Below are 20,216 nucleotides of genomic sequence, written 5' to 3'. Positions count from 1 at the left end.
TAAAGATCACACCTAACTCCTAATAATTCAATATAACACATGAAAACGGGACTAAATGTGTGGAATGGTTTCCTTAAGAGCACAAGAATAATCTCAATAGCCAACAATAATAATCAATGAAAAAAATACTAACCTGGGTTCTGGAGCAGTATGCTTCCTGATGTAACATTCATCAATGTCTCGTCAAGGGTAGTAAGTGCTATATAAACACAATTCCAATACAATAAATAACCCTCCTGCCCCACATTAATTCTAATAACATAACACCTAGTGGCTGGGCAGTTGATTGTAGCTCAGACAGCTGTATAATAATTCCCTTGTACTGTTTGTCACTCAAACTCATAATAGACAAAACTGCTATGGGTTATGTCCACCGTCCAGTAATTTTCCAGTACACAGCAATAAATCACCCATCACCAACTGAATGGGCATGGGTAACTTTAAAAATCTGCCACATGCTGCTGGCCAAGAGAGGACTTCAATTTAGTCCACCACTACACGTCCCAACCATCTACATACAATGACTACTTCTTGACATTGCACAATGACAATCAGATACAGGACACTATTAAACTCTATCCCAGCAGATCTTTCCATCACTTCTCTCTCTAAGCTATGCCTGCTCTGACCATAAGCTTAGTACCATAAAGGAATATGCAGAGCTCCTCAAAGTGGGCAGTTTACTGAAAACTCTAAACTGCGTGCCTCTATCTCACACTTCTTCATCAATTAAACCGCTAAGCACTTCGTCCTATAACACTATACCCACACCTCAGTGGTATGCACACACAAGAAAACTCTACTCGAACTGGATCAAAACAAACACAACATTGTTCCAACCACATACCCTACATGATGTAGCATGCTACTGAGGTAAATAAGCGCTTCAGTGCCTCATATAGAGGTAGTAAACACTATATAAATATTGTAATACAATACAAACCATGTTCAATAATGGGCTGATCCAAAGACAACACTAAGATTTGGTATTGTCCACAATAGGTCTTTCGACAAGAGGCAGCTAAAGTTGCCTGTAGATGAGACCAATAGAGTCCAGCTACTATCAACTCTGCAAAGACAAGACACCATTTGTATATTGCTTGTTTTATAAGTAAAAGAGCGCTTGCCTTGGGATGTCAGGAGCAATGGGGATCACTGCTCCTTTGCAGGCTTAAAAAAAACCAGATGAATCCAGAACATTGGAACTCCACTGGTGACCAGCACCACCTATGGTGGATATGGTTCTTCTGTTAATATAGTCCTACACTGGTTGCTGAATGCAGTATGTGGCTTTAGGTAACCCTACTGGTATTGAAAAGGTTTGTTCATCCCTTTTGCCAGTAGCACTAGCTTGTAAGGCAGTGCTTTCTTGGTTTTGATGCCTTCGCTTAAGAACACCCTATCACACAAAACAGAGAGAAGAGGGAGACCATCATAAGTCACATCCCGTGCCACCAAAAAGACGTAAAAGCTAACATTCTGTGATACAGACAGTCGTCTAAGTATTTTCCAGATCTGAGTGTTACTACAAGTTTCATTAGGACTTTCAAAAATGCAAAGAAGCCACCAACAGTATTACTAGACCTCTTAACATTGACCTGCAGGGTACTGTTCAAAAGTGTATTAAATGTTTAGTTTAATTAGTCCACTGGCAGGCCTCGTGTTTGCATTTTCATTGTTTGACTCTAACAGATGGTTAATGCTTCACAAAGAGACCTTAGGAGGAGAATGTAAACTTCAGGCCAGGTATTAGTAAGTTCTCTTTGACAGTGTGTGGTAAACAAAGTGGGATGGAAGTCCTTCTGGGCCCTGGATAATCTACAGCAAGTAGCTAAGTACCTGTGCAAGTATTATCACTGCATCATGGGGGTGCATCTGTATCTTCAGAAGCAGAGGCCTGTAGTAATCATCCCTGGCATCACATGGGATTGCCTCATTTTTCACCACTCTAATTTTTATCTCCAATAGGGCATACATTAATTTTGAGTTTTGATGAAAGGCCCTCTTGAATGCATGTCCTACTTTCAGCACAGAGAATATTAACGTGATTTCACTTGGGGTGAGCTATTTCTTGTTTCTGTGAAGAGGTTGTCAATTCTAGGGCTAGAAATTCAGGCTGTTTTGGGTTGTATAAGTCATGGTATAAAGGCACCTCGTCTCTGTATCCCCTTCTGGTTAAGTTTCCGACTAAGAGTAATGAATGGGGAATAACATAAGCCGCCTTACTGGACTGAACCTATGTTAGATACCTCAGTGGTGGTGAAATGCCATCAAGGAAATGCTATGTTACTGACCTGTGCTAAGTCTAGTTAATCAAAAATGTACAAGTTAACTATTCGTTACTAACAAACCAAATGATATAGTTAAAATAAAGAAATGAAAAACAAAATCCTCTTGAGTGTGCTACTTAGGAATAAAACAATGTGTTTGGATTTGTAAAAATGTGCCTATGCTCTACCTGGGCAGATTAGTGTGCTTCTAAACGTATCACGCTTGATGTTCCCTATCAAATCACAATATATTCTACAACAAATGTATACCTATGTGTCTCATAACCCGGACACACAGCCATTGGTCAAAAACTGCTTCCCAGCTAGAAGGATGAGAATTTCAGCAAGCGCTCTGTCGCCATTGTACACATATTTTGGGAATTCCTTTGGAAGTCCGGGACAAATCAAGATGCCGCAGAGACCATGCAATGTTCCAATGATTCACTTTCATCCACATGCATGGGTATTATATGGAGGGTGGATGCTGCAATCTTTAATGCACACAACAAAACTAGGGTTAGTGAACATCTCACTGTGGACTGCCAAATAGGGAATTATTTACTCCTGAATAAAGGCGACACCACTAGTGATTGACAAATGAGTGCAATGCAATACTCAAACGGGTACAAGGTACTCAACTGTTGTTGCATTAAAGCGTAACACAGACGGGGAAAGGTGCTTTAAAAGGACCGGTATGAATGTTCAATAAATAGGCAACGAATGTAAGACTCCAGAAATCTAAATATGCTGTGTTTGTGACACACATGGATATGTTCATGGTAACACCTCCAGAGACAACACGACCTTCAGTAATAGTTCCTTTATCCATGTTTCTCCAGTTTCCATCTTGAAATTAAAGTGAGACAACGCTCTATAATGTCTTGAGCCGCATCAAATCCTAATTAGGATCACACCACCTCCCATTGTTGCTGGGTATGATCTCTTCTGGTGCCGGAGCTTAGAGTAGCCTCAATAACACATGATGTTCTCTCTCAATCCATGGGTACTGAGACAGGCTCTTAATGCCTGTAATCTTCTCTCTTCTTGTTTCAGAGGAAAGACACTGCTCACACTAACTTCAGAGATGGCCTTGCACTGTTATATTTTTTGGAGATGTGTTATATGCCAAACATTTCATTTCAGTAGCCCTCTGGTATCTGAAGTAACCCTGCTCCGAGGAACTAAACTGAAGAATCATACTGGACCCATGATGGTGCAGCTCTCATCATAAGGTTACCAGGAGCCAGGATCTGTCAGCGGCCAGGGTCAGTACATCACTCTGAGAAGCTGTAAACTTGGACTTACTCTTACATGGAACGTCTTTACTCTCCTCAGGGACCACCAGATCTGCAGTATTCAGTTAAGTGAAGCTGTAAAGGAGGACTATAGGAACGATTCCATTGCCTTCCCTTGATCCAGGTCCATCCATCTTACTTTCCATCCTCTTACGCATGCTTGAGACACAGATAAGGCAGTATAACATGCTTGGGGATGTTGATAGACATGATGAGACACCTAGTGCTGACAGAAGAATTTAAAAGGTTGTGCTCTCAATACAGCAGCATTTACGAGCATTAAGCCCCAACCGCCCAGAGGCGCTTCTAATCACAAGAGTAGGTTTCCTAAAAATCACTTGTATCTGTTCTATTTTATGCTGTACTAATTGGTACAAATGATGTACGAGAACAAAAAAAGCTCATGTGGTAGTACTCACACTTTCCCATTATCACTTACTATAGTAAGTGTTTAACATTACGTTAGTCAAAACTCAAATATTTTACATTGTTATTTAAGTTTTATGTTTGTGACATTTTTTGGGAACAATTTTATAAACAACAATTTGAAAGGTAAAACACAGTTCTCCAAATGTGTTGCAAGCCTGCATTCATATAAGTAAACAAGTATTTACTATTGAGTGTCCTCATGTATGTACAAATAAAGAGAGGATGAAAGAGCCTGTCTTTCAAACGGAGCATATATGTTTGCCTCTGGGTGTATTTTCGGGGCATCAATCTCTGTGTTCTCTCTCGCACTAGCTCTTATACCCTTTCCCTTTTGTTCTCTCTTCACCTACACACCACTTACTGAGTGAAGTCCCAACTTAGAAAACAAAGGTCTTGAAGTCAAACATTGCAAATGATAAGCACAGGAAACACAATGTGGATATATTTGCTTCTTTTTTTCCAGCGGTCAACACGTCGTGGTTGTGGGAGAAATTAAACAATTACATTTTCTGTTGATGAAACGCAGCTATTTTTCAAAGTTAGGTGAGCCCGTTTGTGATGAGACATTATTATGGATAGATAATGCAAGGAGAATCGAATGTCTTAGGTGTTTGCCCTTCTGTACCTAAATACTACAAATAAATAAAAAAGCTGAAGTGTTGTTTTAAAGAATGGCACATACCTTGGGGGGAAACGAACCGGCTCCTCAAACAGAACGTTCTGGAATGACAGCAGCTCCTTGTCATAGGCCTGTAACTGGAAGGAAGCACAGAAGGGAGGGGGGTCATCAAAGCCCTGAACTCTGCCCCACCTGTTATCCCCTCGCACCGTATTCACCATAGCACATCTATCTCACTTTAAACAGTAAGGGGAGTGGGGTCGGGCCCCACCTCAAGCTCCCCCGCGACACTATAGAGGCCCGGTAACCGTCTGGGCCCTGACCCCAAAAAGCACGGCTACAACGCTCTGATCCTAGGGCGTTCAGGGGCAAGTTCCTTCCGACGCCACAGTACCAGGACCTGCTCCCAACGTACAGCGCTGACACTGCCCCTGACGCCAGGCTGCGCAGTATCTACTTCCCGACCCCACAGTGTTCAGTGCGCCCCAGCTCCACAGGCCCAACCACCATCACTGAGGCCGGATTGAGCAGTCACTGCCTCCCGACTCCAGAGTGCACACCAGTGTGCCTGACGCCACAGTGAGCGGTCAATCCCCCTCTACTCCAGAGTGCGCATGCACTACTCCCGCGTGCACTGCGAGTGCCCCTTCAGGGAGACTGCAGGATCACTGCTCCTCAACACCAGCATGCACACCTACTGCTCCCCGACTCCAGAGTGCAGAGCCACAGCCCCCTACGCCCCGCTGCGTCTTAACTGCTCCCCGACTCCAGAGTGCAGAGCCTCAGCCCGCTGCGTCTTAACTGCTCCCCGACTCCAGAGTGCAGAGCCTCAGCCCCCTACGCTGCGTCGTAACTGCTCCCTGACTCCAGAGTGCAGAGCCTCAGCCCCCTACGCCCCGCTGCGTCTTAACTGCTCCCCGACTCCAGAGTGCAGAGCCTCAGCCCGCTGCGTCTTAACTGCTCCCCGACTCCAGAGTGCAGAGCCTCAGCCCCCTACGCCCCGCTGCGTCTTAACTGCTCCCCGACTCCAGAGTGCAGAGCCACAGCCCCCTACGCCCCGCTGCGTCTTAACTGCTCCCCGACTCCAGAGTGCAGAGCCTCAGCCCGCTGCGTCTTAACTGCTCCCCGACTCCAGAGTGCAGAGCCTCAGCCCCCTACGCCCCCTACGCCCCGCTGCGTCTTAACTGCTCCCCGACTCCAGAGTGCAGAGCCTCAGCCCGCTGCGTCTTAACTGCTCCCCGACTCCAGAGTGCAGAGCCTCAGCCCCCTACGCTGCGTCGTAACTGCTCCCTGACTCCAGAGTGCATAGCCTCAGCCCCCTACGCCCTGCTGCGTCTTAACTGCTCCCCGACTCCAGAGTGCAGAGCCACAGCCCCCTACGCCCCGCTGCGTAGTAACTGCTCCCCGACTCCAGAGTGCAGAGCCACAGCCCCCTATGCCCCGCTGCGTAGTAACTGCTCCCCGACTCCAGAGTGCAGAGCCTCAGCCCCCTAGGCCACGCTGCGTCGTAACTGCTCCCTTACTCCAGAGTGGAGAGCCACTGCCCCCGACTGCGTAGTAACTGCTCCCTGACTCCACAGGGTTCACTGCTTCCCTACTTCACAGCGTACAGCGAGTGTCTCTGATGCCAGTGAGGAGTCAATAATCCCAAGCTCCAGAGGGCACAGCAAATGCTCCCCAACTCCAGAGTGCCCAGCAAGTGTCCCTGATGCCAGACTGCGGAGTCAGTTCTCCCGAACCTCAGAGTCATAGTTACTGCTCCCCGATGCCAGACTGCACAGCAGCTGACGCCAGACTGGGCAGTCCCTGCTCGCCGATTCCACAGTGCTCTGCTCTCCCAACTGAGTGCACAGAAACTTTCTCTGATGCCAGGGTGCACTGTCCATTCTCTCTCACTCCAGAGTGCAAAGCAACTACACCTTACTCCAGACTGGGCAGTCACTGCTCCCCAACTCCAGAGGGCACAGCCACTGCTCCCTGACTCCAGAGGGCACAGCCACTGCTCCCTGACTCCAGAGGGCACAGCCACTGTCCTTGACACCGGACTGTGCAGTAACTGCTTCCCGACTCCAGAATGTGCAAAGCTGCCCAACTCCAGAATGCACAGCCACTGTCCCTGACGCCAGACTGCGCAGTCCCTTCTCCCCGATTCCACATTGCATGGATCTCCAAACTGAGTGCACAACATATCTCCCTGACGCCAGAGTTCACAGCCAATTCTCTCCAACTCCAGAGTGCCCGGCCACTGCTCCTCCACTCCAGCAACTACACCTTACTCCAGACTGGGCAGTCACTGCTCCCCAACTCCAGAGTGGACATCCACTGCTCCTCCACTCCAGAGTGCAAAACAATTACACCTTACGCCAGACTGGGCAGTCACTGCTCCCCAACTCCAGAGTGCAGAGCAAGTGTCCTTGATGTCAGAGTGCACAGTCACTGCTCCATTGATTCCAGGCTGCACAGTCACTGCTCCCGATTCCAGACTGTAAAGCCAATGCTCCACCACTCTAGAGTGCACAGCCACTGTTATCCAACTTTAAAGTACATAGTCCCTGACACCACACAGCACAGTGGCAGCTCCCTGGCTCCAGAGTGTGCAGCTGCTCCTTCTAAGCCTAGAGGTCACAGCTACAACTCATAAACATTAGTTGTACAGCCAAGATCCCTAACTTCAGACTACAGAGTCTCCGTACTGCACAACCACAGGCTCATAACTCCAAAGTGACTCCAGGCTATGCCTCTAACTCTAAGGTGCAGTCACAGCCCTACATCCACTATGCACTGTCACAACTTTCCTGCATCCACAGTGTCCTGCCACACCCTCAGAGATGTTAGGATTCACAACCACAGCCTCCCAATTCCAAGTTACTGCCCCCAAACCTCTGGTTGCACAAGACTAACTCCTGGATCCGAGGTACACATCCAAAGATGACTGACTTCAAAGTGGATTGCCAGAGCCCACACTATAACGCAAGTGAGAAACACATCTTTATGACTTCAAAGTAGAAAGGCCCACCCCTTTAATCCCAGTGCCAAAGTTTCCGTCTTCAGGGCGTACAGTCACAGTTTCCAGTGGAAACAGCTACAGCCCTCTACTGCACACTGCTCACCACAGCGTCCACACAAGTGTCCAGATTTACAGGTCACCCTTTGGATCTCCTGGCCCCAACGTGCCCGAGTGTACTAGTCGGTGTGATCGTGGTTGTAATTCAAGGCTCCACCTGCCTTCGACTCTTGAGACTTTGACCATACCACATTCCCTCTCTCCATTAGCACTTAGTGTATCCTGGGTACTGAAACTACTGTACTCACAGCTCTGCCGTTGTCTTCTCTAAATACAGCCTGGTTCAGATACTCGAACAGTTTTGTCTTGATATGAAGCAGCACCTAGCACAGGAGAAAAAACACACCATCATACCCTTGTCAATACCAGAACACAGTAGAAATTAAGATTATACTTTTCATGATCGACATTTATTTATTGAGAGAGGGTTAATATTCTCAGAGTGAACATTACCCTCTTTGTGAATTTTGGGCTTTCTGGTCAGGGGTGTCAGCCAACTACGGGCCCCATAGGTAAATGGCTAAAGTAACCCATTATTCTAGCAAATGAAAAGAAAAGTCAGCACTGCCATGTGCAGTGCAAGGAAAATCAACCTGGGGCACGTCTGTTTCCCGGGCCATATCGAAAGGTGCTTCAATAAATTTGTATGACGACACTTGGGATTCATCACATACATTCATAAGACGTTAGCATCTCCAAGTGGAGGTGGGGGGCTTTTCCGTGTTGGGAAAAGGATCTGAATGCATCAATGTATGCTTCCTATTTGGAATGCTACTGCACATTAAATCCTTTTGGGTGTCAAAATAGTCTGTTGTTGAAGCAGGTTTTCTAGTTATTGTAGACTGTTTGGGTATAATCTCACCCAGTAAGGACTGGGAGGAGAAAGGTGGATGAGGCATTAATGGCCCGGTTACTTATTGGTAATCTTCATTACTCTGAGTCCTGGTCTTCCTCCTCACAGTTGTATTTTGCTTTCTCAACGCTAAATTGCTAAATACTTAAATTGATTTTGTTATGTTCACAAAGGGCCAGATGTATGAAAATATTTTGCAGTCGCAAACGGTGCGAATCGCAAAATTAGGCCGTTTGCGAGTGCAAAAAAGTGGTCTGCGATGCATGAAAAGCATTCGCAGACCACAAATAAGAAATCAGAAAAATTGTGATTTCTTGCGTTGTGACCTGGTTTTGCGAGTCGCAATTTGCGATTCGCAAAATCCACATCGCAAGGAGATGCTGCAAAAAATCGCAAATTGCGATTTTTCGCAGAATGGCATTTTGCACATGAAAAATACCATGAAAAGAAACCAGGTGGTAACCTGGTGCAAAATGTAAAAATGCATTTAATATGCATTTTTAAATTGAACATGTAAAGCACACATGCCCTTTTGGCATGTGTGCACCTTACATGTACCCCAAAACATTTTTGGGGTGCAGCAGAGGGGGCCTTATGCCCCCAGCACCATGGGCTTTTGCATTTCCAAAATTGCGATTTCTGATTCAGAAATCGCAATTCTGGAAATGCAAAAAAATCCCAGATATGGGCCAACAGGCCCATAGCTGCGAATGGGACCGGTATCGCAATTTGCGATTCGGTAATAGCATTTGCGATTTTTAAGAAATAGCTATTACAGAATCGCAGATGTGATACATGGCACTTTGCTAGTCGGAAATAGCGACTTCTTAAAAATCGCTATTTCCGACTCGCAAAGGGCCGTGATGATACATCTGGCCCAAAGTTCGGTATTGTAAGGAAACGTGATGGGTCAACATCTGCTTTATCGTATTGGCAGAGGAAGAGGACATCGGCCGTTTTGCTAGTTTTACTATCTTTTGCTTGGTTAGATAAACCGTTTCTACCTTCAGAAATGTCATCACACAGTAAGAACTGTGAAGATGAATAACTCTGAGTAATTCTCTTTAATCACATCCTATTGGCTGTGTGGTGTATGATTCCACTTTCCAGGAAGAGCATCCACTACAATGCACAAGGGAATATTTTATATTTGAAAAGTACACTCAATCATTACACTATTTGTCACATTCAATTCTTTGCTTTCTTGATGCACTACACAAAGAAAGCATTTTTTTGCTACTGTATTGTGAAGGTGTGTATGGATGTCTATGTCGCAGCAAGGCAGATGTCGCTGATGGGCATGTTTGCTAGGAATGCTAGTGTTGCTCCCATTTTCTTTGTGGAATGCACTGATGGGCCGTGTAGACAAAGCTATCCCTCCCCTGTGTAGCATGTTTGGATTGTCTCTACTATTCATTGTGTGATGGTCCCCTTCGTTACTGGTGTGCCCCTGCTTGCTCTTGCCAAAAAGACAAGGAACTGGTTATCCTTTCTTAGTGTCCTTTTCTCTCAATAGAGTTCTCTTTACAGGCCCAAAGTCTGAAACCCCCTTTCGGCCTAACTCCTGGGTTCCTGGAATAAGGCACGTTGCTGGATACTTTGGTTGATGTGTGGTTGTAATACTACCTATTGTAGAAACTTCAGGGTTTGTTCTTCGTACCCCCTTGTCCTTGTGGATCTGTAGGCAGGGCTCTAGGATGGTGAGCGTTTGTAGCTTGCTCACCCTGCATAGTGACGTGATCGCTCTTAGGAAGGCAATTTTTAGGGTTAGGAATTTTAGTTCTGCCTTATGCATAGAATAAAGAAAGGATTCTGTTTTCAGATGTGTGAGTACAAGGTTCAAGTCCCAAATTGGGGTTGGTGCAGTTCTAGATGGTGCTACCTTCTTTGATCCTTCCAGGAATCTTTTCACCACCTTTAGGGTGAAGATGCTGTTTCTCGTTGTCCCTCTGGTGTATGCAGCTATGGAGACTAGGTGGACCTTTATTGATGTGTAGGTCAGACCATTGTTTAGTAGGTGGGTGAGGTATGTTAGCGCCCTGCAGTCCTCTGACCTTGTCCCTGCTTTCTTGTGGTCCTTGCACCAGTGGATGTATCTGGCCCACTGGGCTATGTAGCACTTGTGTGTGTTGTGTCTTGTTGCATCACTATGGATTTCCACTGTCCTGGGGGAAGTTGATGGTGGCTGAACTCTAGGTATTCGGGAGCTAAGCTGCTAAATTGATCGTAGATTTCTGGACACAAAGCCCTGGCATTCTGCATTTTCTAGGCTTACGAACAAGTCTATATTTGGTGTGCCCCACCTCCTGAAAATGTTATCCAGTGCCTCGTGTTTTAGTTCCCATTAGTGGAAAGTTTTTGCTTGTCTGCTTGGTCTGTCTTTTTCATTGTTCCGTTACCCTGGGAGGTGTATTCGCAATAGGGTTGTGTTTAATTGAAGTGTCCACTTCCATATCGCCTGTGCTAATTTGGGGACTTGGACAGACTTTGCTCCCCCTTGTTTGTTGAGGCAGAACATTGTTGTTGTGTTGTCCATCTGGATCAGCAATATCTGTCCCTTTATGTGCACCTGAAAGGTTTTTCATACTAGGAAGACTGTCTTCAGGTCCAGCAGGTTTATGTGTTTAACTGCACCCAATGTGCTCCAGAGGCCTCTATTATTTTGGATGTCCATGTGCACTTCCCAACCCTTGTGGGATGCATAAGTTGTTATGGACACCACAAGAGTTGGTAGTTTGAAGGGGCTCCCTTTTGTTACATTCAATGTGTTCCACAATTTTACTTCTTTCTGAACCTTTGCAGTTATAACCACTGGATCTTTCCAGGTCCCCATGGCTTATGACCAATGATGCAGAGCCATTCTTGTGTGGGTAGCATGCAAAGTCTTGACAGCTGTATGAGTGGGATGCAAGCCACCATCATGCCCATTGGTTTCATGACTGTTTTCAATGTCAGGGACTGACCCTTCTTGTTACTGGCTTGTGTGATGTCTCTGATTTCAGTGTTGCTACCAGGAATACTTTCTCCTGCTCTGGGTGCAGAGATAATTTCTTGTGGATTATACTGAATCCCAGCTGCTGTAGCGTTGATATGACTGTTTGTATGTCCTGTTGGCACTTTTGTCTTGTGCTTGCCTTTACAAGCCAGTTGTGTAGGTCTGTATACTTTGGCTCCTCAAATGTACGGCTACTGCCACCAGGAATTTGTGAATACCCTCAGTGCTGATTTTATGCTATAGCATAGCATCCTGAATTGGAAGTGTACACTCCCTAAGACAAACCTGAGGTACTCCCTGTGCCTTTGGTTTATTGGTATGTATAGGTAGGCATTGTTTAGGTCTATGCTGGCCATGTAGTCTCCCTTCCTTAGGAGTGGGATTACCTCTTGTAGTGATGTCATCTTGATGTGGTGAGTTTGTATGATTTTGTCTAAGTATCTGAGATGCAGCACTGATTTCAGCATTATGTCCTCTTTTGGTACTAGAAAGTACACTCAGAAGCTGGCTCTCCTTTCTCTGGACTACTTCTATGGTTTGGGTTTTGATGAGCTCATAGACATCCTTCCACGGCTGTATAAGTTCTTGTTCCCTTAATGATTTTCTCTTTGTATGAGTGGAAGGTGGGTCGCTTGATGAGTTCTATGCATTAGCACTGTTTTATTATATTTAGTATTCATTCATTTGAGGTGATTGACATCCACTCCTGGAGGAATCCTCCTATTCTTCCCCCACTGGTGTTGTGTGGCAGGGTTGTGGACCAAGATATACACTTGTTTGCTTGGCTCCTCTTTTTAGCGGGCTGACCTCTCCCTCTAGGCTTCCCACGAAAGTGAAGCCTTATCAGGTGCTGCCTCTGCTGGTGGGTGGCCTACTGCATAGATTGTTAGCTGAAATATTGCTGTTGGGTGTTGTTGAGAGGGTGAAGGTAAACCTCCCCTGCCCGTTGGTGTCCTGGTGGGCAATTCTCCTCTCCTGAAGGATCCCCCGAACTGCAATGTGCACATTGCTTTTGCGGTTTCATTGTCTTTTTTAATTTGCTATGGTACCTTGTCCACAGCCGCTCCAAAGAGGCATCTCCTGTGGAGGTCATGTTGATTACAGAGCTCTGTACCTCCGTCTTGAATCTGGGGGCCCTTAGCCAGGTGTGCATCCTTAGGGTTGTGCCCATGCACATCTGCCTGCTGGTCATGTCTGCCGTGTCTAGTGCTGAGTTGAGGCAGGAATTTGCAATGTTCTTGCCCTGTTCGGCGACTGTCCAGGCTCTCTTCTTAAACTGCTCTGGAAGGTGTTTCAAGAGACCTCTCATTTCGTTCGACTGGGGATGGCCGTAGTGGTTGAGGAGTTTGTTAGAGTTGGCAATTCTCTATTGCATAGCCTCTTCCCTTTCCATCTTTCTGCCTACAAGGTCCATTTTCTTGCCCTCCTTCTCTGGTGGTGGCCCTGCTGATGTCGGTTCATTGTTCCTTTTCCTGTTGTTGCCACAATTATGGAATCCATGGCCACATTTCCTTTGATGTATTGAGGGTATTGTGTGGAGCGCTTACATTTCTTTTCCATTTGAGGATTAAAGCATTGCTGTGGCTGGTTCTCAGAATGCTTCCTTACCCTTGCCCAGGATGCTGGGAAGCATAGGCAGATACAGGTTTGCCTTTTTCGATGGCATGTCGCTGCTGCCCTCTAGATGAGTCTATTGTACACTGACAGATCATCTAGTGGAGGAAGCCTTGAGGGGTAGTTGCTGACATCCTCAGGGGATTCGGCATTGAGATACTGTCACGTTGTCCCTGGTCCTCAGGTGTATTGTATTCATTTTCTTTGTAATCGAAGACCTCCTGCTCGTCTTCATGTGGTTCTGGTGTTGAGGGTTTCCCAAAGTCTGGTTGGTTGATCACCATCTCTCTCTGCTTTGAGGGTTTCAGTGGGACGCGAAAACCCCTTAAGGAGTCATCAAACTCCTTTTTTCTTTGCAGTAGTGCTAACATTTCAGCTTCAAGCTGGCATTGCTTGTGCTCAACCTCAAGCGTCCCTTGTTTGAATTCAGCCATCAAAAACGCCTTTCTTATCGAGGTCAGCGGTTCTTTCACCCCTTCTCATGTGCCTGCTGGCATTGAGGGTTGGTTAGGATATTTACCCCTATCGCTTTCCTTTTTTGGGACCCATGCAGCTCTTTTTGTTCGTGCTGACTTTTGGTTGTCGAGTGTTTCGACATCAAGGCTTTCAAGGACTTAGGCCCATATTTATACTTTTTTAGCGCCGCATTTGCGCCACTTTTTGACGCAAAAACGGCACAAACTTTTTGTATTTTGTAAGTGTGTGCTGTTTTTGCGTCAAAAAGTGGCGCAAATGCGGCGCTAAAAAAGTATAAATATGGGCCTTAGATTTCACACCTTTAGGCATCTTGTTTACCTTTTTCCTCTTCTTCTTTTCAGCTTCTCTTGCATCCCTCATCGCAGCCTCCAGCTTTTCAACATCTATAACGCTTCCCTCATCGTCCAACTCTCCTCCCTCTAGTGACATGGCCTCTTCGACATTCTCACTTCTTTCTTGCTGGAGAGGCATAGGTCCTTCAGGGACTCTTGGGTCGTCTGAGCTTTGGCCACAATGTGGCGCACCAGACACAGTTGTAGTCTCACTTTCAGCATCTTCAGAATCAAGTCTGCACAGGCCTTGTAGTCTTAGGCACTGTGGTCCTTCAGGAGACAAAAACTGCAAACCTCGTGGAGGTCTCTCTGCAAAACTTGTGGTGGCAGTTACGGAAGAAGAACTTAAATAGGTATTCTCCATCCCTCTGTATTCTCCGACCACGTGGTGCTCACCAGTATGGTACCCCATCGGGGTTGAGAAGGCTCTATTCTTCAATTCTCTGTGTATTCCGGTGATCTTCAGTGTTTTCTGTGGGAACACTTTGGTGTTATTGGTCTTTTTGAAGAAGTCTTCGTAGCTCCAATGGGTGAAAAAAGAATCTGAAGATGGCGACCATGCACAGGAACATTTTGGGTGCACATCTGGCATCATACAGCGGATGGTCTTACCACCAAATGGTGGACACCAACGCCCAGAGGGGGAAAAAAAGAGGAAAGAGAAGAAACATGATTCCGGACCCAGCCACCAGATGGCAGAATAGATGAACAGCATGTGAACCCACAAAAGGATTCATGCTGCAAAATTTAAAATATAATTTTCTCTTCATAGACTATGTATGGGTGGGTAGCTTACCTGTTTTCCTTTAGTTTTTCAACTTAACAAGATGATATTTTTGGTAATATTTGTGACTCTGAAATATCACTGAAGATTGCAGATTTTCAGAATAGTGTTGATCTTTGATACTCTGAAGTCCTGAAAGGCTTCATGGGAATGTTCAGAATTTGTGTTAAACTGCTCTCTTGTATCAGATGCTTGTAGCATTTGTTCTCCACACCGATGGAAGTGGAGAACCTGGGTCATCTTCATTTGCAACTGATACAGATGCCATGTGATGGATCTTGGGGCCTCCTTTATAAATACCTTCACATGGAGCGCATGTGGGCTCAACGTATATGTGAAACCAGCCAGGAAGACCATGGCGAACGTTAAAGGGCAAGGTATGAGTCTATCTACACTACAAACAACACATCTGCTTAGAAATAGTTATGTAAGCTTTGCCAAGCAGTAGGCCTGTCACCATTAAGTTTCTTTCTACTCCAAATACATCTGAGGAAACATAACATCAACAGATAAGAATCTTCATTTAGGGTGAGGAAATCATTTGCTACTGCAAAGCCAATAACGAAGAAGGGCTAGACACCTCATCGTTACTGCTGGAAGGGTGATCCACCACATGGACCCGAACACTGCAACTAGACCACAGGAGAAAGTGATGGCCCAGGTAGAATCCTGTCCTGGGTACTGGAAATCCATAGCAAACTTGATGCCTTTCATGGTGGAAAGGCTGGTGAAGATGCTAGGATATTAAGAATCAATTGATTCAAATATTCACTCAAGCTTATGATCAGTGTACTCCCCAAATTGTGATTAATATGTGCTCCTCGTGAATTGAGTAATACATCAGCTCAACCTCGAGTGGATAAGCAGGAATAACAAACTAAAAGGTACCAAAGAGGGGCTATGGAGGTAAGGCATCTGGTCCGATGGTACCTCCACATAATTTTATAAGGCACTCAACAATCCCTGCTCGATAATTTAAAAAAATTCCATTGAACAGAAAGGCACTCCCTGATCACTCATAAAGCGTTCAATTCATTGCCACTGAAGAAAGGTGAGTCCAATGGCTTGTGTGCTTCTAATAAATATATCTCCCTAATAAATGTAGACAATAAGCTGACTGTTAGAGCAATTGCCAATAAATTAGTTCAGTTCTGTGACTGCTAAACACATACCACTCCCCAAAAATGCCAGCTTTGTTTCTTTTAGATGCAGCCTTTATTGCCCATGCAGGCTATGCTCCATCTGATTATCCCCTAGTTGTCATCTAAACCAGCATAATTTCACATGGAAAAGACGTTCCACTCCATCAAATGGCCTTTTCTTTTTCAGGGTCTGATTATGGGTTGCTCATAATATTTTGAACCATGTGTAAACTTCTGCTTATGCATGGGTCGGAATTGTAAGTTTGAAGGTATTTAACGCATTGATAATTATCAGATGCATTAAATAACAACATTCGTTACATTTCAGCAGGTAAAACCTGACGAAATTCGACAGGGGAAAACATATGGTATTTACCACATCATGTGGATTTTGGTGTGTTAAACACCAAAATCCCCATGTTATTCCCCATGAACTTGTAATAGGTGTTATTTATCGCACTCCATAAATACTTACCTGGGTTATCATTATTTATCAGGGGTGATAAATAACACCTTAACTTGTAATTCAGCCCTCAAAGGCTTAAATTGACTGGGTTTGGTGTAAAACACAGTACCGGATGTTAGCACTAAATTCTGATCCCTTTGCAAACTCCTCCCTGTGCATAAACCAAAATTATAAGCGGTGTGAGAATCACCAAACCCCCGCAATTTTCTCCAGGTAAAAGTTGACAGGTCACACCTGCAGAACCTTCCCAGGGTAACAATGGCTGGTACTTACTAAGACAAGCAGAGGCTGATGTTGAAAACATCAAAATCCACAATTAGTACCCTATTTTACAGGGAGAATACTTGGAATAGGAATTACTCAGTACACCTAGTAAATACCTTACTTACCACACATGGCAGATACCTCAACCTAGGGTATCGGTATTTAACAAGTTTGATAATACTGTCCCTCCATCCCAAGCACTTCTAATAAGGACCAAGGCGTCTTTGATCTCCCTACTTTACATCCACATGTTAATGTGTGCCGTAGCTGCTTCATGTCACGCCTTATTAGTTCTACTAAAGACATGGGGCAGGGTTCTCCAGACCTCGTCTCATTTTAGCTAGACCTGGGCAGAATTTTTAATTCCGATCACGGAAATGGAGGAAAGTAGGGACTCAACACTGAGTTTCGTCCAAATTACACCAATCGTTGTGTGGCAAAATGTTTTTCCCCCATTTGAGCAACACAGTGGCAACGGGAACAATGCGAGGCTCCAGAAGGCTAGCGGATGAGTCAGATTTGGCATCCCCTAGTGCGTTTTCCAGTCATTAGGAGGTCTTCTGGCAAGATTTTCTAAAGATGATTTTTCAGTACCGAAAGTGATACCGATGCTAAATCACAGTTCGAGTACAGTGACATGCATTTTTTCCACCCATTGGTGGAACTCTGCACAATCTTGCGGAGTTTGTATGTATTTTTTGGGAATTCCACTGGGTGAAAGTCTGTAAGTTCCGCCTACCCCTAATTTCTGAACTGATGATACAGCTGCCATCATCAGGAATAGCTTTCTGACAATGGCATTTACGTTCATGCGGCACAGAACTGCTATAAATCTATACTCTGATAATACTGTACTATACATTTGGCACAGAAAACAAAACATGAAACCTTCCATCGAAGTGACTATTGTTAAGCGACTGTGCAGAAGTGTATAGTAATTGGACTGAATCTAAGATATTTTCCATGCCTGGAAATGATAATATGAATAAAATCAAAGCTGTGTCTTGCTGGCAGGGTAGAATTAATCAAATTGGGAGACCCGCCCAAGTTTCTTTATTCGTAACTATTCCCATATACTGAACTAAGACATTCTTCAGCATGTTCTGTAGTGTTTTAAAAAAAGAAAAACTAGATTTCAACCTGTTTGCAGTTAGTAATATTTTTAATGAAGAATAAATTATTAATTGGACTCATAAATCAAGCGTAACCATTAGTTTTTATCAAACCCTGCATTAGATGTAGAGTTTATAGTAACCCTCCTGATTAAAGCAGTAAGTGAGGCATACATCCTGTGGACTTTCTAGCGCTTGCCAATTATGTCCCCCAAGCAGGCATTCTTGCTGGACATTGTGCGCTTTACTGGTGACATGGTCTTATTTTTACTGCAACACGATCCAATGAGACAACTGTTACGGAACACCACAGACATTCCCCAGACGTCTAAGCCTTATCAGGCTACTGGCCAAAAGACATGTAATTATTTCACCTCTATCTATACATACTCGTGGGTCAAGGGCATAGCTGTAAACTCATATGTGCTGTGACCAGAAATATACAGATCTGTGCAGATTATAAATACTGTACATTAAACAGTGCTAATTCAGGGCTTTGCTTAAGTGTGTACATTCCAAACAGGATTTTAACAGGTGCAGGAAAAGCCAGTCCCCTAATGAGTCTAATATAGCCTCAATACGACTTATCCTGTATATTCTAATACCTGAGCAAACAGAAGGTTGCACAGGGATCAGATTTATAAATTGTGCGATTATTATCACACTCTTACAGTTTTCCTTTGCTATATTTTACAAGTAAAAAAACTGGCGAAATATACTGGGGGAATGCACAGAAAAGAGGCAAAACACAGATTTTGGTTTAATGAATATCACATTTGCATGTTATGCCTCATTCCCAGGGCAGAAACTCCTAATAGAGTTTTCTCATATTCCCGTTAAATACTTCACCGGGAACAATTGCATCCAGTGCACGGTGTATACCCATTCGGGTGTCATTCAACCCATTAGCAGGCCCTTGATCTTCTGAGCTCACACAACACCCCAGGAGGCGGCAGTACAGAGGTGCGGCGCGTGTCCTCCACACCACGGGGCCATGGCTGTCTTAAGACTGTTAAGCGCAGACTATTTCAGGGGGCAGTAGTGTCAGCAGTGGAGGGGTGTGGCCCTCGTCGGTCCACTTGACTAATGGGGAAGCGGACCTTCCGCCTTTCGGGGTTTGTGCAGCTAACATCAGGATATGGTTGTAGGGTCAAAGAATTTATAACTCCTGCCCTGCGTCAGTTCTCTTTCTGTTATGCTGTGTCACACAACATCCTCCGGCCCCCATCCCCCTGCCAGCAGCAGAAGCTGCAAACCTTTCACAACGAAAGGATAATAAACTATGGCCCATATATTTATACTTCTTTAGCGCCACATTTGCGCCGCTTTTTGAGACAATTGTATTTTGTAAGTTTGCGCCGTTTTTGCGTAAAAAAGCGGCACAAACGCAGCGCTAAAAAAGTATAAATAAGGGCCTATGTTTATTAACCTTTCGTTGTGAAAGGGGCGGGACATTGGGGGTGACGAGCAGTGAGGGGAGTGCACTGTGCATTCCCCTCAAGGTGCATGTGTTTTTGGCCAGTCCTCTTGGTCCGGCCAATCACACATGTGCAGTGTGCTGTCTCCAGCCCGGTACTGTTTTGCTGGGCTGGAGAGGGCAGGCTCCCAGTCTGCCAGGGAACACTCTGGTTGGGTGCTCCCAGCCAATCCTAACGCTGCTTTCAGCAGTGTGAGGACGGGCTGCATGGCAGGCTAGGAGCCTATGCCTGCCTGCTGAGGAGACAGCGGAGGATCAGCGGCGCGGTAGAAAGTTTTTATTTATTTATTTGTTTTCATTTTATTAATCTCCCCCCATCAGTGTGCCGCCAAGCCCCCTGTAACTCCCGCCAGCTGTGACTGCCTGCACCTTGTTGCATTTTTTGCTGCTCCGCTTGTTTTTTGAAGAGCCTTTCTCATTCCCCAACCGACCTTTTGGCTTGCTTCCCGCTGGCTTCCTTTTGTAACAACAGGGGGACGTGGGCCCTGAACAGGGTGACCAATGGTACCGGATTTGCGGGCACAGTCTGGGTTTTCAGCAATCTGTCTCAGGCGGTTTAGGTACATTTAACTCAAGTCCCGATTTTAAGAGAGAGCTGACTGTACACAAAGGGAGGCAAGTATTCAAGTGCTCCACTGCAGAATTAATCAGCTATGCCTAGCAGAAAGCAATTTAGTTAAAATATGTGCTAACTTGTTTAAAAGTTGCATTTAATTTCCCTCACAGCCTCCTTGTGTGTTAGTTCTGTCAACAACCTCATTCTGACCACCTCTGATGTAAAATTATAGTCCTACTCCTGTGTTTGTGGAATGTGCCAGTTTTTTTAGTTTTCAAGATCTGATCACCCTACCCTTAAGGCCCCTGTTGGCGTGGAGACTGTAGACATGCTGCCCTGTTTCCTGACACCTGGCAGGTCCGACTCCTAGGTGTTGTCTTCATCGGCTTCTCAGGTAGGGTTGCCACCTACACCAGAAAAAAATATCGGCCAACAATTCACACTTCAAGATTCTGCATAGGCTCGGT

At 45.2% G+C, this 20,216-nt stretch overlaps 1 protein-coding gene across 2 annotated transcripts in view; it reads right to left on the bottom strand.

The window, feature by feature from the left end:
* Positions 1–20,216, bottom strand: part of LOC138265903 (inositol polyphosphate-5-phosphatase A-like) — a 350,243-nt gene that overhangs the window by 27,340 nt on the left and 302,687 nt on the right. For both annotated transcript variants that reach the window (XM_069214078.1, XM_069214079.1), the window contains exons 11-12: positions 7,926–8,000; positions 4,677–4,750 (exon numbers count right to left, since the gene is read on the bottom strand). In XM_069214078.1, the coding sequence (XP_069070179.1) occupies positions 4,677–4,750; positions 7,926–8,000 (149 nt within the window). The remainder of the gene's footprint in view (positions 1–4,676; positions 4,751–7,925; positions 8,001–20,216) is intronic.

The sequence above is a fragment of the Pleurodeles waltl genome, chromosome 11 (assembly GCF_031143425.1).
Source record: "Pleurodeles waltl isolate 20211129_DDA chromosome 11, aPleWal1.hap1.20221129, whole genome shotgun sequence".
Taxonomy (NCBI): Eukaryota; Metazoa; Chordata; class Amphibia; order Caudata; family Salamandridae; genus Pleurodeles; species Pleurodeles waltl.
Note: the sequence above shows the minus strand (reverse complement) of the source record. Positions and strands in the feature narration are given on the sequence as shown.